At 40.2% G+C, this 27,252-nt stretch overlaps 1 protein-coding gene across 1 annotated transcript in view; it reads right to left on the reverse strand.

The window, feature by feature from the left end:
* Window positions 1–7,928: 7,928 nt before the first annotated feature.
* Window positions 7,929–27,252, reverse strand: part of AFF3 (ALF transcription elongation factor 3) — a gene marked incomplete at both ends in the record, with an annotated part of 320,155 nt that continues 300,831 nt past the window's right edge. Inside the window, 7 exons of the mRNA XM_080612415.1 lie at window positions 7,929–8,050; window positions 9,399–9,613; window positions 9,744–9,793; window positions 13,889–13,982; window positions 16,366–16,437; window positions 18,181–18,317; window positions 21,303–21,366. Coding sequence (XP_080468541.1) covers window positions 7,929–8,050; window positions 9,399–9,613; window positions 9,744–9,793; window positions 13,889–13,982; window positions 16,366–16,437; window positions 18,181–18,317; window positions 21,303–21,366 — 754 coding nt within the window. The remainder of the gene's footprint in view (window positions 8,051–9,398; window positions 9,614–9,743; window positions 9,794–13,888; window positions 13,983–16,365; window positions 16,438–18,180; window positions 18,318–21,302; window positions 21,367–27,252) is intronic.

The following is a 27,252-nucleotide window of genomic DNA, read 5'->3' on the forward strand; positions in this document are numbered from 1 at the left end:
TTCCATAAAAAAGAGTAATATTGGCATAGCGTATGCTCACAGCCAAGCTCATCTCCTTTGCCATGTACGGAAAAACTGCTTCTTCTGTTTAAAGGAAGCCAGCTCTACTACCAGACAACATACAGAAAAATTGCCTGTGAGTGTTTAGTACTCTGTAAAACATATTGTCCTGGTATTTCAGCAATCTTACTAGAAGAAAGGTGCATATCCTTGAGGAACTATGTGCTTCTTTGCATTTGGGCCCGGTGAATTAGGGAGTGAGCAAGAGGTGGTCCAGGTCTAAAATGTATACTTTAAACATCTCAGAAAGAAGTGTACTTAACTGCATACCTATTTTCCTGCGTATCTGCTCCCCCTCAGTGTGATCTCAGCCCCTCTCCCATCCTACATCAGTGCATCCTAAGGTATTTACCAATTTCAGCAGGTACCCTCGTTAGCAACAGATATGATTGTAAACCTGGGATAGGATTTATATACCTCTATATCTGAGCTCATCACCTAAATTCCCTTTGTAGACTAGTACACAGAAACAAGCACTTCCAGGGTGTGATTCATTGTGCTTATTATGTACAGTACAAGATGAGGCAAATCCCAACTTCTGTGTTTAAATCAGGACATTTTTATCTCTCCCATTCTACCTTCTCTTGCTCTTTATCCCCAGTGAATTTTTATGAGGCTGACTGTGTGTCCTGAATGGCTTAAAAAAGGTCCTTGCACAGGTGTGAGACCATCAGTTCCTGCTGGTCCTACTGCAGGGCCATAGAGCAGCAATGCTCATTCAGGCAGATCAGCAACACAATGTCAGGCAATGGTGCTGGGCCAGGAAATGCTGCTGTAACCGCTCCAGCTACACTGCTGTTTCACACAGGGTATGTGAGTCACTAGCTCTAAAGGCTTTCACTCCCCAGGTTACTGATCTCTCCCATCCACCTTCCAATGCAGAGAAGAGTTTGGGTGGAAGTTGTGGATGGAGTCATCAGCACTCCCTATCTCTTCTGAGGAGGGAACTGAACTCTACTGCTAGGACTAATGGGAGAAGGTAGATGCCAGTCCCACAGGTGGGGTGGAAATGAAAAGAAAACAGAAAGATCCTGAGCTGCTCAGAGCAGCTCTGTGCTGCCCTCCATCTCTTTTCCAGTGAAGAATTTCAGCTCTAATTTATCCTGTATGTCACAAGCACAGGCTGGGAGATGGGTTTGAGGAAGAAAATGTCTAAAATTGCAGGAAGAGCTGGCTGTGGGACCAGGAAGGCAAAATGAAAGGCTGAGGAGGTAAAAAATTAATTACTGCGTTGATCATGACATTCGTTAGCTATGTGTTATTTGCTGAGGAAAGCCAGAAATCCCCATCTTCCCATACTGCACCTTAGCAAATGGAAGATGGACTTGTTTGTCATGAGTGAAGGCAAATTGCCAAAGGGCCTTGATGTCCAGAGACACTTGAGGAAAGGACCCATGTGAACCTCAAGAAGTTCAACAAGGCTAAGTGCAAGGTCCTGCATCGGAGTTGGGCGAAGCCTCAATATCGATACGGATTATAAGGGTGAGAATTCCATATCTAAGAATGCCAAGTGGAGAAAAGGATAACTAGTGCTAAGGAAAGAAGGATTTGTTAGTATTGCCTGAATAACATGAACAGCAGTAGAAACATTTTGGTTTGACTGGTGGTCAGTCCTTGGTGCTCTATTGATTGCTAGAGGTAAGGTGTCAGAACAGAGCTGGGAGTTTGACCAGGGATGCTGGCTAATGATGGTGTGATTTTGGAAGGTAACTCCCTGAACACTGTGTTCCCAACATACTGACTTCCCAACTCAGTTACTGGTAACATGCATCACACTTAGACACATATTTTGCTACGAGAGAGACATTTTCTTAGTTTCATTAGGCGACTGGTCCTCTTTGCAATGTGCCATTCTAAAAGAAAATTAAATCCATTGATTTAAAGTTATTTGAAACGGGATGTGGAATAACAAATTATTTGGATACTTCTGAGGCTGTTATGAGAAACACACTTGGTACAACTGGGGAAGCAAATTCCTTTCACAGGAATACAAAGTGGCTCAAAGACATAAAAAAGATTGAAGTGCTGTGTAGCTATATCTGTAGGATGGCTACACAGCACCTAGTTAACCTGTGCTGTTTGTCCCATATACTACAGTGATTCTTGCTCTCTACCAGGATCAAAGCTATTCTCTGGGAATGGCAGTTTCACCTAGACTGTGACTCCCCTTAGTGCTAAGCACAAGTTTTATATACTGTGGTGCTTACAATAAGAGCTTACATGGTGTTTAAGGATTTTGAGGGTCTTGTAGCTCTGGACTCAGGGGTGAAATTCATCCAGTGTACTTAGCAGTTTTTCCCATAGCTCTTCTACAGCACTTTCCTTCTGAGGATACAAAGTGATTTGCAAACATTAATTAATTCTTCTAAAGCCCTATGAGGCAGATAAGTGTTAAGCATCCCTGTGTTAGTTCATATGAGAAACATGAGACCTGAGTGCCTTATGATCCATGCTGTTCTCTATATGTACACCGAAAAAGGAATATGTGCCTTGTGACAGAAGAAATCCCCATTTTTTCATCATTCTGCTGTTTTCCTTGGACCCTTCTAAAAGGGCAGCAGGGATAAGACTAGGATTCAAGCTACAGAGATCGAAGAAAAGAGGGAGCCTTGCTGTATTTGCTGCTGGTTTTGTAGGGGAAAGCAAGGACCTTTATGCAACCTGTGGGTTATTTGCTCCATGCTCCAGCACTCTATTTGAAAGGTAGCTTGGGCTGCTGGAGTAGGAAACACCCCTAAAAGTGCAGGCATACTTGCAGGCTACCAGGAGCAATAGAACCAGACGGCAAGTGGAGGCAGATGAATTACTTGAATAGACAGCCCTAGCTGAATGCCACCTGCATCACTGAGGAAACCTATAGTCTTCTGGAAGAACAACTGAGCCTTGGATGCTCCAAATCTTAGTGGTTTTCCTCTATGGAGCTTTAGTAAGGTAAGAAGAACCAGGGCCTAAACTGCCTTTCCCAGATGTTAATTAACCTTAAGAACAATTTACAGCATGGCCATTCTGCTGTTATGTTCCTGTGATGCTGGAAATGGAGCTTTTGACTTCTTGAGGGCAAATGACAGCTTTATGAGAGACACTGAAGTAGCCAAATTTTCATGCTAACAATACAGGGTGAAAGACATTGTTCTCTGGGTTCCAAGAGAGACTAGATATAAGATCATCCAAATGCTTTCCTGCATGCATTCTGACAAAATTATCTACAGTTACATGCCTTCCCAGCTGCTGGTGCACAGCACATAAGCTAATGTAACAATTATAATTATGGTCGTGATCAGACCTACAAGGCCTTTTTAAGACATGAAAATCAGACTAATTCTCTAGTTTCAAACACAATGAGTTCAAATATGTGATGTAAATGCTAACAAAAAGATACTAAATGAGAGGCATGTTAGGTCTGCTCCAGCCAAACTTCTATTGTTATCTTAACAAGTCCATATTCTTCAGGCATTGTTTATATTTCTATTGTGCCAGGAGATTTATTCTTTAGTTTGAGGAGTCTCCCTGAATGGGGGAGGGAAACGTTGCTATTGCTGTGAAAAAGAAACATCTTTTTCTGATGTATTAAGCATTAAGAGGATTATATAAAGGCAAGGCGTATCGCAGAAGATGTTCTTAATATAGCTTTTACCATGAACCCATGACCCTCCAGAAAATTTAGGAGAGTTAAAAAACCTATTGCTTTGTCAATCTTTTAATTTTTTTAAAATAATCTTCTTGTAAAAAGATCAAGGGATTCATCTACTATTATTTACATAAAATTCAACCTTTCCTGCTTAAAATCATGAATCATTTAAGGTCACATCTGCAGGATGTCTGAGGCAGATGCCATTAACTCAAGTAATTTCACAAATTCCAATTTCATTTGGATCAAAACCTACAACTAAGTCAGTGAATAGAATGTACTGTACATGCATTAAGGCTGGTGACTACTAAAATCCCTTGGGTAGATAAACTAAGCACAGATTAGCCAGGTCTAAGTAAATATGTCCTCAACTAGGGAAAAAAAGATATCCTGGCATTTCATTGATGTAGATTTGAATCAGTAGCCATGAAAAATGGTTGAATATTTGTATTACAAAAGAAATACTGTGGCATAGTCACAAAGGTGCATTTCTTATAAATTAATTAGCCACACAAATTATTTCGATAACAGCTACTGCACTTCTGAGGTGATATGGCTCCTCAGTGATGAGTACTTGATGATCAGTGGTAGGCACTAGTAATATCCTTCATGCTGAGTGACTTTTATCACTATTTAGATTTACAGTATATACATATGTGTTTGTATCTACACTTAGGGCTTGATCTTCTTAATCTCTTTTACCTAAAGTCATCTGTTCACTATAATCTCTTCCTTTGGAGCCCTGTGATATTTGGATAAAAGAAATAGGCATACCAGGGGTGGGGGTATCCTGCCATGTGACAGGGAGTACTATGCTTGGCTTTTATCTGCACTTGAACCTCTACATATGCTTTGTTCTTACCTGTCAATCATGGTATACTATAAATGATTAGGGTCAAGGGATCGATATGGTCTTGCTGTCTGTGAGGATGCTATAGCCTGCTCTGTATTTGTTGCATCCACTTGCAATACATGGTTCTTTTGAATCCATTCCCATTGCTTACCAGCACTTCTGTTTGCTTCTGTTTGTAAGCAAACCTCTTCCTTTAGGCATAATCCCTCTGGATTTGTCCAGAATGACTTCTTACTTTCCCATAATGAACCTGAACATTGCTATGGTGTAACGAAGCCTGCATGTTCCTGGGCTTCTAACAACAGATTTGAACAAGCCATTGTCTTTCATGGAACTCCAAAGAATGATAGTCACCCGTGGTCACATCCAGGACACACAGAACACTTTTGACTCATGGTGAAGTGCCTAAGACTATTCAGCTTCTTAAGGTAGAGCATATGCTTAACTGGACCAGACCTAAAAGCCACATGCACTTCTCTAGACCAGGCCCTAAAAAGATGAAATTAAGTATTCTGTGTCACCATGCTACATTCAGTCATATAAATGGCAGCAACCATATACAGAAAGTAGTTTGCACAAAAAAGTATTCTAAGTAACCTCACCAAAATAGTATAGCCGCAGGAAACCCTATGGAGAGAAGGCCAAAACCTCTAATCCATTTATATGTCTAGTTGGTTTAAATGGCTGCTGTTTCATCCTGTTATATATACCACCAGAAGTTAAGGCTCAGTGTGCTCATCAGATAACACAGATGATGCCAGCACAAAAACTAAAACCCAGTGTGTTTTTCCACGGAAACAATGGACATTTTAGCTGTAATAATTCAATGTAAGAGCAATGTACAAGAAAAAACAATCATCTACAAGAGATCCTTAGTACTTGGAAATGTTACAACAGGACAGCATTAATTCTTGCATTTCTCTGAAGTTTCTTGACATATTACATCCATACAAAGAGTTCATTGTGATTTAAGAAAAATATCCCAATCTTAGTAAAATAAACATGCTTCAAAGTTCCATATTTGCAACTCAAATGCCACATGTGCAATAAAACTAAACTCCATTTAAGGCAAGTAATATATGTCACTTCTAAAATTTCTCAACATTAAATAGCAGTAAGGGCTCCCAACCCCGCAAACTTATCTGAAGATAAACATCATAGGCACCGTCAAAGAAAACAGAAGCTAATCTAACTGGAATTTCACTTTCCTGATGTGAAGAGAAATCCCAAAGTACCTTCATATGGTATTGAAGCAGCTGATGGAATCTGTTGCTGCTAGTGTAGTAAATCCCTAGAGACTTCCACAGCTGGAGATCAGGCAAGTGATAAACTGAAAGGCACTGATCAAGTTCTCCATGGTAGTTGTGACCAAACGAATTGTGTTCTTTTTGGAGTGGGTAACAGCCAGAGTTCAGAGTGACAGGACTTGGGGGATCTTTGTTTTGTTATTTAAAGGCAGGTCCGTGTTCACTCTTAAAGCCAGACACTGTAACACTCGGATCTGTGCTAAGAGGTGGCCACGGCCTGAGCTCAGTGCTTCAATTAGGGGGAAGTATCTGAGCACCAGTGGACATATAAATATCAGCCCAGCCTGGCTTGGGGCAGAGCAGTTCCTAGTAGCTACCTGCTGAGCTGCTTCAAAGAATGGGGGTGAGTGCTCTGAGTAAGCAGTAGCTGGAGTTATGGTACATGGGGCACAATGTGCTCTCAAGCCTGCTCTTTACCACAAGGTACAGCCAGCCTGTTACCAAAGACATTTAGCTTAGAAAACGTGCTGCAGGGTTTGGTACTTTTTTTCTGAAAATGCAGCTCTTCAAAAATGGGGGAAGAAAAAAAAGACAGCAAGGACTGATCAATCAGCGATCAATTGTATCTTCTATTGAGAGAGTCTTTTGTACCCACATTTCCTTAATATATAAGTAAATTAGATTAGGAAACAACGATCAAAGGGTCCAACCAGTGACTTGGACAAGAACAGACCATTGAAAGTCACCGGAGCTGCTCAACTGAGTAAAGGCTGCAAATCTGATTGCAAAAAATGTATATTGTTTTTAATTTACAGAATTTATTTTTTAAAGTACAGAAAACTAAATCTGTGAAAACCTCTGAAAATGAACAAAAATGCACTGAATGCAAGCACAGTTGAGATGAACTGGCCTTGACCTCAGCTGACCCAAATTAAACTCCAATTATTGTGGGATTAATTCTGGCATGAAAAACACAGCCTGTCAACAGGAACTGAAAACATCCCATAAATCAAGAAACATTAAAGCCTAGTTGAGGATTATGCATGAAGAGTGAGAGGATTATGATAGGAAACAGTTTTTAGCCTGACGAGCACCAAACTCAGCTTCCCAGATAAAGGAAATTGCATGTAATGCTCTCATACAGCCTAGAAGAAAATGCTGCAAGCTTCTGCTAGATGAAGAAAGGTATGAAAGTAAAAATCTGTGGGATGAAGCCTTCCCATGCAAAGACAACAACTGTTGTAGATATCTCTCTGTCTCTCTGAGTGTATGCAGCTAAATTAACACATTTTCTTTACTAAGTGGATTGCAGTTTGCCATATTTTTTCATTTATCTATTTATTGTCAGTAACAATGCAATTTTCCACCATCTCTTCAAAGCTTTTGCTGTCAGTGTTTTCAGGCTTTTTACTTGATCCTGTAGGTTATACTGTTGGTGAGGATCTGAACAAGAAGTAAAGTTATTTAAAAAGACAGGAGATAAAGAAACGCATGCAATTTGTTGAAACTTATTGCACATGAGAGAATGCCATCTTTCTCCAACTTAATGCAAGCTACACAACTCCACTGTGTGCCCTAGTGGAGAAGTAACAGGGAAATGACACATTAATATTGAAGCTGCTGTGACGTGTCCGCGCTCGCAGTATAATTTCTCTATGTCTGTGATTTGCCCTCACTCATTCCAGTTCAGGAAAGCCCTTGTTTATGTGCTTAAGCTCTGCTGAAGTCAACGGGATTTCAGTGCAAGCTTAAAGTTAGGAATCTATTGAGAGCTTTCCTGAATAGGGATCTGTGCTTATTGCACTTGGTTTAATCAACTCATGAGATTTTGGTTTCTGAGTTTTTCAATACAAGAATAGAAAGGGTATGCTTTGTGCATTAAGATCAGTTCTTTCTAGTATTTCTAGTGTATGAAAATGTTTGGAGAGCAATACAGAACAATTCATTCTGAAGAGACATCATTGTATATTGTACGTATGCACACATACATGTCTACACTCAGAAAAATTTTACTCAGTATTGAAGAAAGAGTCACCTTTGTTTGGATCAATGCTGTGGTTGACTATTTCTGTAGCACAGTGTCCAGAATAACTGAATTATCCATGAAAGGTATACTGTCCATGTGAATGACACACAGTCATTATGACAAGTGAGCACTATTCCGCACCCAGTGAAGTCCTTGTTGAGTGTACTGAACTAAATGCTCCATACTGCTGTGCAAGGTGATAGGTCCCATCAATGCATCCAAGTCGTTAAAAAAATCTACAGGGGGAAAAAAAGATTCAGCATCAGAAGAGTGAAACTGCATTTGCTACTTGTCACCCTTTAATAGATTTTATTCTCTTGCAAATTGAGCCAAGCTGAACATTTCATAGGAATGAAAGTTTAGTGCTGGCAAGATTAATTTTAAAGCCCTGTGGTTCATGATGTTACAGGCTGATGCACAACAATTTTCTTTTTAAAGAGCCTAGCAGTGAGCTCTTCGGCTTTGCTTTTCATTAATTTCCACTGAGTCTTGATAAAGCAAACAGATGCTGGGCAAGATTTATTTGTAGATTAAGGACAACTAAATCAAAAAGTCTACACACAAAAGTCTGTCTATACATATGCTAGATATTTAAGCTACGACAGCAGAGTAATAGAGGCCTGTGCAACATGGTCAGCCTAGCCTAAAGAATAAATTGGCCAACTAGCCACTAGGGGCTTATTTCAGTTGCCTACTTAGAGGCATGTATTATGCCCTTTGAGATGCTCTCAGGCAGTTGATACAACCTGGACAGACAAATCTTACACAGGAGACTTCAGCAGTGGGAGTGTAGGTAAGGATACCTCAAATAATGGCATTTGGCAGCTATGGTTAAAAACTGAATTGTATTCCAGTCTCTCTTTCAGGGTGAATTGGGCAGCCCTCTGAACTCTGCTGACTGTATTGAACAAAGCTGCATCAACTGCAATGAGAGATTAGCCTGCCTGCTCCAACTCATATAAACACACCTACATTTAGGTGTCTTCATTTGGATTTGAATCCTGGTGACGCCCCTGACTTAAATACATAATTTAGCCTGAAAACCAAGCAATACTTTGCCATCAAATCAGATGCTGAGGCATTTGCTCATGGAAACCAGTTCAACTGAGAGAAGTTTGCTGTTAAGAGGGAATGAGGTGCCTCGTTCCCATCTGTGTCTGCTTGGACGGGGGGAGGGTTAGGGGCTGTTCACTCCTCCTGCAGAAGGGAAGTGTGTTCCTACTTTTTGTATGGCTAAACACATCCCATCCAGCTCCACAACTCTGGGAGGAAGGAAACTGCCTTGCCTGCCACAAACCTCTCTCTCCAGAATGGCACAGAGGGCAGTGAATGCTACCCACAGCTATGGCTGTGACCTGTCTGTCACCAGTCCTGGCCAGCCAAATAAAAAAAACCCTAGTGAGATAGCGAGACAGCTATCAAAATTGCCTTTTTGGGCTGTTTTGACCAAACATGAGCAGACTGAAGAAAAAAGTCACCTCTGCAGTCTTACTTTGCAGACAGGATTCCTATCAAAATAATTACTTTCCTGATCAAAATCATGTGACAGTCTTCTAGAATAGTCCATAGCCTTAACTCGCTCACCTCTGTTTTCCTTGGCCAGGTTGTCAGCCATCTCCCAGTAGTCATAGCTGTGCAGGATGCTGTTGGTGATGCTGACATGGTTGGCAGCCATCTGATGAATGCGCTGTGGTATGCTGATGATAGGAGATGGGGAAGGGGCTCCTGTGCTCCCCTGGGATCCTACAGAGCTGACTGGAGAAGGGCTAGGGGACATGGGTGATGGTGTTCCTGTGCTCCTGGAAACAGACATTAATACAGTTACTTAAAAGGTGTTGGGATTAAAACCATGAGAATATCAGAACATACTGTAGGTAACAAAATATTATTTCTGACTGCCAAGCTGATGTATGTTTCTGTGCGACTTACTTTCCACTGGCACCCCAAGGAGATGGGTTCTGGGCAGCTTTTGATGAATTCTGTAAAGGAAAAAGTAATTCAGAAGGCAGGTAATTTATATAAGACTATGAAATGAATTACATTAAACAGTATAAAAGTAAAGAAATGAAAGAAAAAATTGTGCAAGTACAAGTATTTAAGTCTCATGATGCAATAAACCAACTCAGCCTGGTTTGCTGTTATGATGAAGCAGTGCTGCAGCACAGACTCAGATCACAGTCTATTAAACACCCTGGCATGGGGACTGATTAAGAAAACATGTTAGTTAAAACAGGGGCTTTTCACAGAAATCCTGGGAGTTCAGAAGAAAGTGCTGCTAGGACTTTTTGTGAGGTTTAGGCTGGAATTTCTTGGGATAGAGAAAGCCAGAAGGATTTCCTCCTACTCTCCTGTTCTCAAAAACAAATGTCATTCCCCTAGGACCTGCAAGACTGTGCAGGACTGCCTGGCTGACTGCAGGGATGTGAATCTGAGACTTCTTCAGCTCAGGTGGGTGTTTTAACCATCAGGCTCAAGAATCTTTCTCACGATTGCTCCTCTTGGAGCTGTTCCTCTTTGTCTGAATACAGCAGCATTCACAGTGTCAAAGAGACTGCCTTTGTACACTGCTATTTTTTCTAGCTGAAGACAACAAGCCCCCCATAGGGGACATTAGATTTAGTGCAATCTCTTGTGTACCTGCAGTCATTAAGACTCTCACTGGTACAGTGTGCTTAGACTAAAGAATGTCATTGCTTGGGGAGAGACTACCTTGTACAAGCACTACATTTACAGAGCAGAAATTCAGATGTCTGCAATAATGGGAACTGAATAACTAAAATTATTTTAGTAGTTAGTGTGCAGGAGCTGGTGGGAATTTTCTGGCTGGTTCCTGCCCATTTGACCTGTGGGAAAACTCTTCTCTTCTCCCAAATGCAGTGACCGATTTAATCCTGGGCCTCTGAGAAAGAAGGATATAGAAAACAGAAGTCTAAGAAACAAAACTTTTCTAGTCCATCCCATCCATAGCCTCATATTCAGGAATGGCCAGTCTTTGATTCTGCAGAGGAAAGTGACCTCCTCACACTCTCCCCTGAAACCATACATGCAGATAATTGTGTGCTTCCTTTCCTTCTTGACTGGTATTTCTCTTCTTGACTGGAGAGCAAGTGAAGTTCTGTACCTTGAGAACTGTTTTGATATTTGTTTAAATGCAAGACTGCAGGCGTTGCAAGCTGCAGGAGCTACAAGGATTAACAGCACTACAAAAACTCTTGTGTCCCATCCATGGCTTAGTAAGGAAAAAGCGATATACCAGGGGCTTCAGAGCTTCAGAGATTTCAAGGCCAGGAGTAATCCCTCAGGACACTCAGTCTGCAATTTCCCTTTCCCACCAATCATGGAACTTTTAAGAGAAGCTAAATGACATTTAGAATTTATTCTATTTTATTCTTTTTGAAAAGGATAGCTAGTCATATAGAAATCTTAAGACACTATTTATCTTTCTTGTCCTCCTGTGTCCTGCTCTAATGTTTAGTAGGCCTCACAGCTAGAAAAACAGATTCTGTTTCAGGGTTTTAGGATTGAATTTTCTTACCTTCAGTGCTAGCTTTTGGATTTTGTTGATCCAATGACAGCAAAACTGCACGTTGCCTGGTATTATCAGCTGTATTTCCCTATACACAATGATCACACCCTCTCTTAACCTGTTTTGCAGTAAGCTCAACACAACTCCTTAGCACCTCTTCTAAAAGTTTGTTTTCTCAGTTTTGATGTGTCCTCTGAACTGCTGCTTGTGTTCCTACACTGTTCATGTGCACACTGGCATTGGCTGCATTTTAGCAGGGATCACATCAGTGCTGTGTGTACCCTGGCATTCTCCCTGCATTTTGACACTGGGCCTTCTCCATCCCAGGTAAGTGGTATGAAAAATAACCTTTAAAGTGTCCCACAGGGGTTCTTCCTTCAATGGGTTTTCCTTTTTCTTTTCTATTTTCTTGGCAGGAAGGGTTAAGGTGTGAAAAAGAAAAGTTCTCATTTACCATCCTAAATAAAACCAACCTGGGAATCCTCAGCATTTGCTCCTCTAACAGAATAACTACTGGCCTTTGTCTTTCTAGTGTAATGGAAACCAAGTATATGTTATTTATTTGCAGAGTTGGAGGCACAAAAGTACAAAAATCAAAGTGGAGTCAAGGATACTTCAGCTGTAAATATAAACCAGCCTCTGCCTTACTGTACAACTTACCACACCTCTTTTCTCATGTTTTAGGTACATTGCTCCAGCTTCCTCTCAGTTCTGCACCAGAAGGCTGGGGTAAGGATTCTAAAGAGTGTAATGTTGTAAGGTACCATCTCTTACCCCACTTTGCTTACTGCTGTCTCTTGGTTTCTTTATGCTCTCTAATATGTCTGGACCCAGAACATCTGTGGCTTCTTTTTAATTCTCCACTGCATTATCTATTTTTTTTTTTTTTTATAATGGAAATAAAACACTTAAAAGGAGATTTAAATAATTTTTTTTTCTGTTCTAAAAGAAAACTGTGTATAATTTTCCCTGCAAATGTGTGTGACAAGGCTTAAAATCTTTCTTTGATTGATAATACATGTGGAAGTTGTTAATGCAGTCAGCATTTCATATCACTTGGTTTAGAAAGCTTTTAGATACCAAATATGAAATGAGTGGAGAATTGGCTTGTTTTCCACTGAAAATTATAGCAAATGGATTTTTTTTTCCCATTTTTACTTTCAAAGGTGAGAATACTTTCTAATGTGAAACTGCACTATCATTATATCAGCAGGAGCTCTGCAAAAAAACAAGCTCATCTTGGCTATAGCAAAGTGTAAGTCCATTTTGTGTTTGCTGTGAAACAGTTTCTGCCTGCTAGTATGAGACATTTTACATGGTTGAGAGCCTGACCATCCTGTTCTTAACGCAGGTATTCTCTGAACTGGTAAAGGAGAATAAAGTACTGTAATAGGCACATATTTCTTTCCCCTGAAATCAAGTCATTGTTAGAGAAACATAACTTGTTGAATTATATATTGCTAAATTTTTGGAAGCAATTACAGTGACTTCAATTTCAGTTTCACAATAATAGATCTGTCAATTTTCTTCACTGTCTTCATGTGTTCAGAATCTGGTCATGAGCATTTGTGCTTGTATTTGAATTTTTTTTATTAACAAAATCTCAAAGGATGGATGCTTTTCATTTCAAGGTACCTCTCTCTGTAATAAAACCCCAAGAGATGATCCCTTTGTTCAAAGACAAATGGCTGCTCAGAAGGTCCTCCATAACAGGTTGCCTGAAAGCACTTGCATGTTCATATTACTATTTTTTTTATTATTTAGAAAGATAAAGGCTAATTTTGTGTTTGTAGATGGAGTGCTGGATGGACTAACTGGTAGGTGAACTCTACCTGAAAAGTTTTGTTCTTGAGATACTTTCCAGGGAAAAGTTGCCTGCCAAATACAATGTGTTAAAATATTTTAAGTGACTTCTTGTCTTACTGAAAATAACCAGGATTTGGACTTGGCAGAGTAGAAAACAGAAGCAGTAGCAGGCAAAGCAAAAGCAGGAAGGGGGAGCCAGCAGTGTCATGTCAAGTACATGGCAGGTGGTTTGGCTGCCCTCTGATGCTTTTGTACAACTCCCACTGAAGTCAGTGTGGGCCATTTGCCAGTTCCACGAGTAAGAACATGTCCCACTGCACTCTCCTACTTATCAGTTCTGCTAAGTGGAAGCCCTGCAGCTGAGGACTGATCCAGATCAAAGTCTTCAACTCACAGGTCTAGTGGGAAGTGTAATACCGGAGGGGATTCTTGGAGGCAAATCTGTAAACCTAATCATAACGGAGCTGGATGGCACTAGGTAGTCAACCAAGAATAATCTGAAAATACTTGTTTGTTAGTACAATGATGCTCATCCTCAGGAAGGGACACAGTGTGTATTTTGCAAAGAGGGGCCCTTGTGAAGACAACAGAACTGAATAGACATCAGGCATTGCCGTGGGAGTCTATGGTAAAACTCCATTGACTTCACAGGGGAAGAACTAAGCCCAGCACACTGTTGAAGTAAGATGCCATATTTCCTATAATGGCACACTGATTTAAAAACATGCCATAAAGAATATACCTTGAAATACTCAATAAGCGCTTTCGAATACTTGACTGCATGGTCTTTCTTGAGTCGAAACATCCTCCAGTACAGAAGGGCCAGGCAGCGGTAACTAAAACAAAAGGAAGAGCAGAAGGTAAAGCATGCCCCCTGAACAGAAACCCCAATTAATTATCTTAAAGTCTCAAGCTAACATGAAGTGGAATGCTGACAGCTCTTTGTTTATGAATTTTATCACCATTTGTTTACAGTACTTCACACTTTGCCATGGATTCAGGAGCAAGGCTAGGTATTACAGCCAGGACAGGTCACATTGACAAAGGCTACCAGTAAGGTACTAAACAAACTGTTCTCAGAAGGGTTTGCAGGCTTGGGTTCCCAGGCCTTGACTTTTAAGTCTGCACACTTAACCAAAGGCCTCTCCTGTGAAAAGGTCATTACAGGCCTGGAACCCAACATATGCATTTTAAAAAAATTCTTTTTTGTAAGTGCAGAGGCAGCCTTTTTGGGTATCTTCTCCTGGGAGTTTATTACAATAGCCTGGAGCTTGTAAAATGAACTAGAGTTATAATGGGTGTATTTTGTGTACACCCCCCAGTCTCTTCCAGCAGCTGGAGATAGCCGGGAAACAGCGAAACCTTGGACCTGCCCAGATTTCACTGGCCAAGCTCCTCTGTGGGAAACCAGAATGGAGACTGTGTTGGAGCCTGGAAGCTATTCCTAGGCCACCTGCTGGATTTGTTCCCCAGAGGAAAGCAGCAGTGGGCTGAAAAACTCAACGTGCTGTACTGGAGCTATCTTGCCCCTGTGCACCTCGTTAGTCTGCAGAGTGCCACACACCTTTAATGCTATGTAATTAAATGAGAGTAATAGCTATTAACTATAATTATACATCACTATAACTGATAATCAGCATTCAGGACACACAAACACTTTTCTTCGCTATTGGCTTTAGGTATACTGGTCTATTTTCTGAATCAAGAATCACCACCACCTCTTCCCAGCAAGCTTTTTGATCGACGAGTGTGGGATTGTCCCACAGTAACACAGCTTTCTTTCGCAGCAAATATCTGACATATTTTGGTTTTCCTTTGGCAGCGGAGGATTTATTTTGAAAGTTGTATTTAGTTTCGGAGTTAACCTGACGCACCAGAAGGTGCCTTGAGTTTGGAAGCTCAGAGAAAAATCCACCTTCCCGTGCCCAGGAGCTGCCCAAACCTCAGCAAACCCATCGAATTAGCAAAATTGCTCTTGGAAAAAATCCCAGGCAGGGTTTTTCTCAGCCTCCTGCCCTGACGGCAGAAGGTGAATTTCTGCCTTTGGCCGCTGGAGGGCAGTCTCTCCCTAGGAGAAGCGGCGCAGTCTGGCAGCCTGAGAGCTGCCAGTGGATGCGGTGGCCTCGCAGCCACCACCGTAACTCTCACTCTGTCACCTTCACAGGTACAGCACATATGCAAATGGTGTCAGCTCATCTGCTGCCTGGCAGACGGTGAGTTAAGACTGCTATTCATCGCCCAGCGAAGGCACCGTCTGCTTTCTCCCTCGCTGACCTTTCTGCTGAAACAGATGCAGCGGCTCCGTGAATTTGGATGTGGCTCTGCACGTACCGAGGCGCTCCGGCAGCTCTCAGCAACCTTTTGTAACACGGCTTTATATTATTTTTTACCATTCTTTAGTAATTTTCCCACCTAAGTGTCTTTAAAGCAATTGCCATTAGCACATTCTGTGCTCCTCCCAACAGCACAGCAAACCAGTGACAAAGAAAGGGCATTTAAAAAATAAATGCATCTCTGAATATTTTATTCTTTCAAATACAAACGATCAATTAGGAGCCCTTATTTATGGAGGCTAAAGATGTACTTGATTTGGATTTTTAACAGATGGTTAATAGATGTTAAAAACACACTTGCTGATTGTTAATGTCCACTTACTGAGAATCAGTAACCATGTAATAGGTATTTTATGTATTAACCACATAGATATTAAATTAAAATTTGATTTTAATAACATTTTAGTATTTTGCTAGCAATCAGCAACCATCCTATAGCATCTAAGGTGTGTGCTTATATATCTAGAAATCTCTATTTAGAGGGTAAGCCAAAAGGCTTAATTAACACCATCACTGTATCTCCCTTCATATAATATAAACATAATTTATGATTATTGAGCCTAAAATGTCAGTCACACAAGAAATGACCGAGCTATTGGTACAAAAATGCATCACTCATAAAAACAACAAACCATCAGGCATTTAAAAATTAATTATGCTGACATACCATAGCTGACCTGTCACAGTCAATAAGTATGAATTGCTTATTTACAGAGACAGCATACAGACTTGATACAGGCTGGACCTTCCCAGAGCAGAAAGTATTCTTTTAATTTCAATAGACAACATAATCCTATCTGGCTGTGTCCAGCATGAAAATCAGAGATATTCAAGAACTGGCTCACTGCAGAAAAGAAGCCTTTTGAGGAAATCTTGATTTACTAACCATAATGCTGCCAGCTGTTTGTCTTCTGGTGTGGCGTTGGGGCCTGAGTGGGTTTTTAGTCTTACTGCATACCTTAAACAAAAGGAAAAAAGGCAATGTGAGTTAACTGAGACAGCTTTATACTACTGATCAGAGAGCTAAGCTGCCCACTGTCATTTAATCTGCTCCCTTGTACATATTTGCTCAAGTTACCAGATATGCATGTGCTTTTTCTGCTCATGTTGCAGAGATATTTTGCCATTAGCAGTGCCTCCCTCTGCTCTTTAAAAGCAGTAACTCCCTTGAACATCCATCAGTGCAGAGTGGAGCCTAGCTGGTGAGGTGATGCTGTCCTACCAAAAAAACCTCTGCTGCTGTGGAGACCCAGTTACACTGAGTTCATGCAGAAAGGTTTTCACAGCGTTTGAATGCAGACAGCCTGCCTTGAAGCTGGTGCTGCCCTCACCCTGCCAGTTCTGTGTGTGTCTACCAGATTTGCTCCTCCAAGCAGAGAGCAGCAGAGGGGAACATGTGGCTCAGAGCTATTTTTGCTTATATGACATTACATTCAAATTCTATAAATATTAAACATCCACAGAGGTAGTACTGCTGTTCCAATAGCGTATGTGCTATGCAATCACAAATTAGTTTCTGGAAATCTCAGCTTCCAGCTGAATACCTGAACAATGGACAAGGTTAGGACAACACACAGCACTTCTGGGCTCACTTCCAGAAAAATACCTGTCCCCCACAATTAGCTGCTTGTGTTTTTTCTTATCTTTACTTTCAATATCTTTGCAAAGAGTTGGTATGAACATCTTGTTTCAACAGGAATACCTAGCAAAGCACTTATTTTTCTGAGCTGCAGCAAGTGACATCAACAGCAAATCACACTACAACACAACCACAGCTACACACATTATTGAAGCTATGGATCTGCAAACAAAATTAGTTTCCAGAGTTAGGACCATATATTTACTATCACGAGAAAAGAAGGGGCAGAGAAAGAAAGAGCTTTCTGCCTTTTGAAAATAGAAAGAAGGAAAGAATTGCAGAGATGGGGTGTGCTATTCTCTTACTGAAAAAAAAAATTGATTTTGTTTAATAACCTTCCAGTCAGAAAGCTGGCCTGACAGTGCAGCCTTCTCGACTACTGTGGCTGGGTTTGTTATCTTGTGGAGAGGGTCACTCAGCTGCTGGGATGATTTTGACCTTTGTTTTCTCTACTGACACTGTCAATAATGTTCTATTTAGTATCAGCTATAATGGAGAAATAGACTTAGGAGACAAATTTGCTTCATAGGAACTGTGGGTGGGACTCAGTTCTACTGTTGTGTTTGAAGAGTCGTGACAGTGACTAAGTGTAGGGGTAGCTTTAGTGTGAGCTGGACAGCTTTTGGGACTCCACTGGCTTCAGCAGGAGCATATGTACCAAATGAACCTTGAGCGTCCAATTTCCTATCACTGTTCAGGTAATCTTTCAACTGCAGTCTTAAACATGTTTGCAACATTTTGCAAACTACCATTCCATGAGAATGTTTTGGTATTATATATTATTATTTTTCCCTTTTGAGTAGCAAAACTTGTATCATGAAGCTTTTGAAATAATTTGCAACCTAAGTAATATGAAAAGCTTTTGTGTTCATTTGAGTGTTTGGTTTTGTTTTGGTTTTCACTATACATGCTTTCCTGATTTAATATCAATCACAAATAATACATACACATTACATCCCACTTGGGAGGATCTCACTTCTCACCTCTTCCTGTATCTAAGGAAGTATGTGATAATGTAGATGAGCATGTTTGCACAAACAGAGTAACCTACTCCCTTCCTACCTGATGAGTTCAACTGTTTCTGAATACATTGTATAAGGGGATTTAGATTCCATTGGGCCTTGTTCCATTGCATTTCCACACTCAATAAATGATAGTGCTGCTTCTGCATAATTCAGTGCCTTTCCAAACTTTTCCACCTAGAGGGAAAAAACAAGGACACAGAGAAATAGTGTAATCATCAAGATATGGTTACATTATGGCATTTTCACAACATGAATTGTAAACTTGACACAAGTTGGTATATCTTCAGATTCACAAATTTTGCTATGAGAAACTTAAAATCCATCACACATGATGCATCAGTGAAAATCATAAGATACAGAAAGTAGAACTGGAAAAGGCTACAAGATGTTATTATGCCCACACTCTTGTGCCTAACAAAGGATCAACTCTGCCTAAGACATTCCTGACAGATGTTTGTCAAGGCTTTTCCAGTGCTGAAAATTCCATCATCAGGCTTTTTGTTTCAGCTTTCATTAAAAAGCATTTCACACATCTTTGAAAATGTAGTTTTTCATCATCAGTCAACAAAGAAAGGTGATTATCTTGAACTAAGAGAATGAGAATTAAATACTTAAATACTACTAACTCTTACTCAAAGGCTTATCTCTGTTCTCATGTCTTTTTTATCCCTGCCATTGTCAGCCCTGCTTGACCACACTCTCAGGATTTTGCTTTCTAAATCCTCCTCCTCTTTCAGGGACTGCTTTGCACCTGCAGCTTCTTATGCCATCCTCCTTCTTTATTTATGTCGTCCTGCCCCATTTGTTTATTTTCCTCCTTCTGTATTTATGCCATCCTGCTCCATTTCTTTATTTTCATTACTTCTTTAACTCTGTTTGTGTGTATTTGTGTACTTTTATGGATGTACATGCATATAAGTCCTCAATGATGGTGTGTATGTAAATGTGCACACAATGTTCGTATATGTACACTTACATACCACTTAATCTGCTATCAGAATTTCATTTTTTATGTGGATAGAGATGAATCATACTAATACCTCTCTGTCCTGCCTTCTTTTTCCTTCTGTCAGAACTCCTGCGGTACATAAAGCCCATTAATGGACTGGATGCATTTGGTTGAAATCTGATGCACACAGTGAAAGGTTAATGGACCTTATTCTTTTCCAAGGGATAAAGATTTTAAATAGCAACTTCAGAATGGCACACTGGCTTCATTCTATTTTAGGTTCTTATATGACTCCCATTGCGATCATACCGGAGAACTTCACAAACTTTTTATTATATTTCTCTCCCTGACGCTCTTGTGCAGGTGGAAGTGCTATTATCCCAATTTCACAGACGGGGGACTAAGGAGCAGAGAGGCTTAGAGTAATTTTCAGCCTGTGCACTCTAAGTGCCTATGTTAGGTACTGCAGTGCCAAAGTAGGAAGTATCAGACACAGCAAAGTGATTCGAAGTGCCCGGAGGCACATTGACAATACGGCTTTTCCTCTAGGATCCCTACAGAGTCAAGGAGGGAAAGGAAGTACCTGCAAAGGGAGATTCTCATTGTAAGTAAAGTGCTGGTCCACTGTGTAGAGAAGCTGAGTGTGAAGGGTGTTTCAATCACCTAATACTGAAGGGAGACTATTTAAACTGTGCCTAAGAGACTTTCATGCAGGAAACTTGTGGCAGAGTAGAGAATAATGCTTGCACCTCCTGTTTCTGGGAGTCTACCATAAAAACATTTCTCTTCAGGCTAAGAATTTCCTTTGCATATTAAGTGATCCTTTCCATTCTGTTTAAAGCAACACACTAAAATGCACCATTTGTACTTCTCCACAATATTTTCTGATTTGACTCATTTTAGAGTAGTATGGAACTGAATAAACCATGGAAATTCGTGCTAATAAACTCAGGTAGAGTGTAGAACTTAGTGTCCTAAATTAAAGGCCTGCTTCTGCTGCCTTGGCCTTTTTACATTCTGCACATCTGAGGAAAAGAGGTGAAGAAGCAGAGGTTCTGAGCTGCTTCTTTCCTGCTGCTGTGACAACAAAGTGGCTGTCTGACAGCAAATCTACCACCACCTGGAAGATGATAGTCATATTAATGCAGGGTCCCACTCCATATATTGCATCTGCCATCCCAGAGGCTGAATGTTTTTACGGCTTTGCTAACTTACTTGTAGCCCTGGACAAATGTAGCCTGGGAGAAACCTGAGAGATGGCAAAGGGAGCTCTCCTGGAGCACTGTGTACTTTGTTGCATCCCTTTGTCATAGAATCACAGAATCACAGAAGGGTTTGGGTTGGAAGGGACCTTGAAGATCATGTAGTTCCAACCCCCCTGCCATGCGCAGGGACAACTTCCACTAGAGCAGGTTGCTCAAAGCCCTGTCCAACCTGGCCTTGAACACTGCCAGGGATGGGGCAGCCACAATTTCTTTGAGCAAACTGTGCCAGGGTCTCACCACCCTCATAGTGAAGAATTTCTTCCTAATATCTGATCTAAATCTCTCCTCTTTCACTTTAAAGCCATTCCCCCTTATCCTATCACATGCTCTCGTAAAAAGTCCCTCTCCATTTGTTTCAAAAGAGAAGCATCTCTTTAGTGCTCCATATAATCTCAGATTCCCCTTTTTCCTACCAGCTACAATTTTAGACAGGTCAAAGCCAGGGCCAAGAATCTATTGCAACAGTCCTTTGTGTGCAAGGTGTTCCTCTAGGGTTATACAGATTCCCTGTGTGCTTCTGATTATGTTGGGAAATGTCTGCTATGTAGCCAGGATTCTTTTGACACTGAAGTGCCAAAGCTCTCTGAAAGAAGTAAAAATACCTCAGTCACCAGACCAAATTTCGGGATACAATTATAGCACCTAGCCAGCTAGTTAAACTGCGGAAACAGGTATGAGCTTCCCATACGCAGCCTCCATTGCTACAGTTACTAATTAAAGCAAGGGAAGTTTTATTTATCCAGGCCTTTATCTCAGAAAGTCATTATTTGTTAAGTCATAGTTTATTGGGCTATGAACATTTGATTGTATAAACATTTCTTAATTTAACAAGCCTAGCCATCCTTATAATAGATTTTATAATTACCCCAGCAATACTGCACTGATGAAGAAACAGCTTTACGAAAATAATTTGGAGCAAAATAACTGGAAAGAAAATGTTCTCACCATTGCATCTGCTTTATGCTTCTTCCGTTTAGCTTCCTGCATAAAGTAATCTGCATTGCGTGGCCTACCAGAGGAAAATAAGAAGACATTTTATTATTTTCTGAAGTGCAGAATATTTTAAAGTTATTTTCTTCTTATTTTAAACCTGATTTTCAAATATTTTTTATGAAGAAAATACACTTATCATGTAACCATGCATCTTCTGTTTCCAAATTGCTGCCTGTGGAGACAATAGCATTTATGGCTGTTCTCATTCTTTAGAAGTCAGTGATTCAAAGCAAAAAAAAAAGCTAATAAAATGCATTTTTATGGATTATATAAACTGCTTCCCAAATTAGTGCAGTTTTGATCTGTAAAACGGATACAAGCATTAAGCGGAACAAGTTATTCCATCCCCTGGTGCTTGCTTACCTCTTTTTCCGCTCCTCTCTTTACACTGTTATTTGCCTTTGTTTCTCCCATCTCTCAAAACAAGTGTTTAATCTCTCCATTCTGAAAACACACACTGAACCCTCTTGCCTTCGCAACTACCATCTCGCCCTCCTTCTCCCTTTTATCTGTAAGCATGCTGAGAGTGCTGTTTACTTTTCCTGCATGAAGTTCATTTCCAGCTTGGTGCTGGGCCACCTGCTGCAATTCCACTGGTGTTGCTCATGCCAAGGTCTCCACTGATTTCTCCTCAAACGTATCTCCATCTCTTCCTTAACCTACCTACTGCCTAACTGACCTACTGATTCCAAGGTACCAATTCAACTGCTCTGTCTGTGCTGAAATTCACAAATCCAATTCTGATCAAGACCTATCCACTTGCATCCAAACTGAAAACACAAACAGATGTCTCCTTGGCAATGTTCAGTCACCATCTCAGTGAGCTCCTCATGGTTGAAGCAAATTTCTTCATCTCTTCCACAAGCTTTCCCTCTTGCACTTTTCCCAGTCACTGTGGAAAATAGCCATTTGCCATTTGTCAGGCCATAACCTTGCACCTTCAGTTGTTGCCTATTATAAAAGTCTTCACATTTCCTGACCCTACACATTCTTCCAGACTCATATATACAGGAGGTGGCAACCTTCTTTTTCTACTCAGCTAAAACACAGAATCACATGTCCTGTTTCTTCTCAGCTTATACTGTGCCTACTGCCATATCCTCATTTCTCTCAGACAAGGAAGTATTGCCTTGCAAAAGTTTTCTTAGTATTGGTTAGTGTCATTCCTTTGCCCTTATCTAATGAAAAAGAGAGATTCCTGAGTAGTCTTGAGTATGAATTCTGATGCTTTTACCATTCATGCTTTTAAGTGCTTGGTGTGGTAAATTATGTGGTATTACTGCCACTCAGAAATTTGCTGTAGGTTAACCCTGGCTGTCAGCTCAACCCCACACAGATGCATGCTCACTTCCTTCCACTAGGATGGAGAAGAGAATCAGAAGAGTAAAAATGAGGAAACTCATGGGACAAACTAATAAGTAAAGCAAAGTAGAACAAGGAATTCTTCACTGCTTCCCATGGACAGGCAGGTGTTCAGCTATCTCCAGGACAGCAGGGCTCCATCACAGTTAACAATGACCTGGGAAGACAAACGCCATCACTTCAAACATCCCTCTTTTCTCCTTTCCCCAGCTTTTTTATGCTGTGCATGATACCATATTTTATAGAATATCCCTTGGGTCAGTTGGGGCCAGCTGTCCTAGCTCTGTCCCCTCCCAGCTTCTTGTGCACCTCCAGCCTACTTTGCTGGTAGAATGGCATGAGGAGCAGAAAAGGCCTCAGCTCTGTGTAAGCACTGCTCAGCAATAAGTGCAACATCCCTCTGTTATCAATACTGTTTTGGTCACAAGCCCAAAACACAGCACCATAAGAGCTACTATGAATATTTGGCAGTGTGTTTACTTAGTCTGTTTCCTTCTGCTTACGTGCACACAATTTCAAGGACATTTAACTGCATCACAGAAGGTTAGTCAACCTTATTTTGAAGAGATGGAAGGCTAAGTATCACTAGATGAAAATAAAATTCAAAGTCTGGATAATTTTGAATGACAGTTCCTTGCTCCAACTTTCTTTAAAATATTGTTCTCCCTCAGAGTGGATTTTCTCCCCAGTTTACTCTACCCAGTAGGTCAGAAAGGGGTCGGACGACAAGTTTGTGTCCCTGTATCTCATAACCTCCTGCAGCTGCAAATACTTCCTGTGCCCAGCAAGATGCTAATGTTATCTTAATAGCATGAACCATCTGGATTTGGTCTTGGTCAATTATGAAATATTAGACATTGAAACAGTGTTAGCTTGGCATAGAAAAATGGCTATGTTTTCAGAACTGTTGAAAGAACTCTTACGAAATTTTTAAGTCCTGTCTGTCTTGTACAATGACATGGGCAAGATGGTTTACTATGAAGTGCCAAAAAGCAAAACAGAGCAGAGGAAATAAACAAAACAGTGGTCTTATCTCTCTCTGAAATAATCTAAGTGCTGAACCTTTACATGATCCTTTCAAACTCAGGTCATTAAAATCTGTCCTTTGCAACATTCCCTCCCATATATCACCCGGCACTGTACGTCTAATTTTCTTGTTCGAAGCATAGTATGAGGCTGTAAAAACAAAGTGAGATAACACAATGTAATTATGGTCTACTTATTTATGAGTTAATTGTAAAATTGTTTTCAACTTGTAACAGGATTTATTCTCCCAAGTTATGATTAGCAATGAGGGTATTAGCAAGAGGTATGCACATTACTGAATCAAGAAGCCTGCTTTGAAAGCCCTGCCATGCAGCGGTTAACCATAATGCAATGTGCAAAACCTGAAGTCATCAGTTTGTACTAAGTCCAATTGTTTCTTTGGGAAGCCAAATATAAAAAAGAAACTATTAAAAGGTCATTTTAAAGCAAAGCATATGTATTCTCAATGTGAATGTTTAGGTATTTCCATAGGAAAAATACAAGATTGATTGACAAGTCAGGGGATGCCTAACAGAAATTAAGATTCATTGGGAAAAAATGGATAAGGTATGTTTTCTTCTAGTTTCTTAAACTGAGCTTGTTCAATGGTGTTAATAAGCATACCAAATCAAATTCTGATCTCTTTATGCCATCTGTGAAATGCTATTCTTCAATGTATCACTACATGCTAATAAATTTCCTATTTAGATTTCTAATGTGCATGTTGGGTGAAAATGGAAAGCTGAAATGTCCTATAGATTTAATGTATGTTATGTACTTTGCATATATTTCTTATATTGTTTTAGTAAGAAAATAAGGATGTGCTTGGATTTGATTGTTTTCTGATTTTTTAATAAGGCCGAAAGGTTTCAAATTCAGTTTTGTTTAGGTTTCCACTGCACTTGCACATGATTTGACTCCTTAAATCCAGTATACTAATTTAAATTATGTCATGAAGTGAAAAAAACCAGACACCACCCTCCCCCTTCTATAGTCTCCTTGACGATAGCAGGTTACTTCAGCTCATGGACATAGGAAGACATATGAGAAAGCTGATGCATAAATTAATTACTCAGGATAGCTCTTTTGCATACTGCACATTTTCTATCTATGAAGATCACAAAAGCTTGTTAATTATAATTTGATTTTACATACCCTTGAGTTGTAGTGACTAAGAACCCATATCTTACAAATGTGAAGGTTCATCCGAATTTCCTCTGTAACTTTTCAGTTACATTGGTGATCATCTCACACTGAAGAATTTGCAGGTAATGTCATTGGATGCTAATTTCAGATATTAGATGTTTTTGATGAGAGGCATCTTGGGAAGAAGCAAATCTGTTTTCCCACTGACAAGATACAGAAAGATCTGTGGCTAATCCCCGTTTCAGGTCTTTGGTCTAAGGTTTGAGAATACTTTGCAGATTTCAGCCTCACTACAGCCCGAGAAGCAAGAGAAGAAAGGAAAATTCTACAGGATTAAAATGGTACCAGACTACTGGTTGAACTGGAGTGTATGTGAGTAGCAGAAGAAGCACAGATGTCTCTTTATTAGGCTTACTGGTCATGAATGTAAACCGAAGTCCTGTGGAAAGTTATTCAGTGGCTTCTGGTTTTCAGACAGTTGAGTCAGATTTTCCCCTTAAGTTATTTACAGCTGTATGTATCCATTGGTGTCAGCATTCTCACCCCAGATTTACAAACAGAATTCAGGCCTCTTTAAAAAAAAACAACCCTAAAAAGAATTCTGTCTTCAAATTAACAGGTACAAACAAGTGTTTTATCTCTATTAATAATCGAGACTGCACAAGAAAGTCTTTTGCTTCTGAATATCTGATTGTTGGTACTTTTAGAAATATAGTCCTCTTCAACAAAGCCAAAAAGGAGTTCTAATACACTGCTCTAATGCATCTCATATATCTCTCTGAAAGGCAAGAGAAAGAGCGCAAAGCTTCAGTGCCAACTAAGTCAGGTCGCTGGTGAATTCTCCCTGGGATCAAGTGTCATTATGTGAAACTGGCTGCTCTCGAAGAGAATTTACCCTACTATGTTGATTGGGGAAAGCAATCAAGTACCGCTGGAACCATTTCAATACATTCTCAGTCAACACTAGCCAGTCACCTAGGCACTGCAACAGAATCCAGCCTTTTACAAAATACCCCCCCATGGCTAGATCTGATAGTACAAACAAGGCCAGGCTTCCTTTTCAGCAGCAGCATTCAAACCATTTATGACTTTGACAAGGGCAGCCTCAGTAGCATGGCTGTGCCTGAATCCAGGATGAAATTTATCAAACAATCTGTTACTGTCCAGAATTTCTCTCACTCTCCTTGCCACCACTTTCTCTGAGAGCTTGTAGAAAACCAGCAGGAAAGACAGCATTGCCATCGCTTGTTATGTTGTGCAGGATCCCAGCATGAGGTGAGATAGCTATGGGCATCGTAATTACTCCCCTTCCAGAAGCAGCCTTTCAGAATTTCCAGGCTGTTGAGCTCCTAAGAGTGGTGTTACCATTACCCAGGTGAAATACTTGCATGTGTTTCTCTCCTCCTATTTAGCTCTATGCCATTACAGCATATCTCTGCCACCTTTGTCTTTTGTTGCCTTCTCTGAATTTAATTTACTCCAGTTTAGCAGATAATTGCAAAAATGTAAACTCATGCAGTAAAAAAAGGGGAAGAGAATCAGAGTGAATCAATAAAAGCCTTACTTCATACAGTAATTTATCAGCATCTACTGCAACATAATCTTCTTGGAACTCAGAGCAACCGCTGGTATTTACAGAGTATGGTGTAGCTTAGATTCCAATATACAATTTTAATTATAAGTGCATTCAAAACCACATTTTTCATCTAATTTTTATATTTTATATGAACTAAATACTAAACTACAGCATTTTCTGCTTCATTTACATAATCTACCACTTATACATTATTTCTTACTGTGGCATGGTGCTTTATGAGGATACATTAAAAAAGACTAATAAAAGTTCAATTAAACATCATAAATGTAGCCAAGTGCATATTTTAATACCCTTCAGAGATAATGATGCTGAAGTGTTATAAAAAACCAAACTAGTACTTCCTCAGTGTACAACAATTGCATGTAATAAAAGCAGCTTAAATCATAATTCTAAATATAGGACCAGCTTCACAACTTTAGTAATCTAGACCCTAAAAAGTGGGTGTGCTGGAAAGGAATAGAACAGCAAAATGGGTGACTTCAGAATCTGATCAGAGCTAAGGGGAAATCAGAAGAAACTGTCATAGCCATGGTTAGCCCATATCTAGTTATGAAGCTGTGCCAGTAGGCCCTGTAAGAAAATCCTGTAAGAGCAAGAAAACCATGTAAAGGGGTTTTTTGTTCTTTCATACTAGGACAAGTGTCAGGAGCAGGTCTGACATGATGGGTTACAGATAAGGGTGGTCATCTTGGGGGGAAAGGATACAGCTGAGCAGGTTTTGCTATACAAAATAGTGTTCTGCCCTGATGTATCGTGGCCTCCTGTACAAGG

Source organism: Psittacula echo, assembly GCF_963264785.1.
Source record: "Psittacula echo genome assembly, chromosome: 3".
Classification (NCBI taxonomy): Eukaryota; Metazoa; Chordata; class Aves; order Psittaciformes; family Psittacidae; genus Psittacula; species Psittacula echo.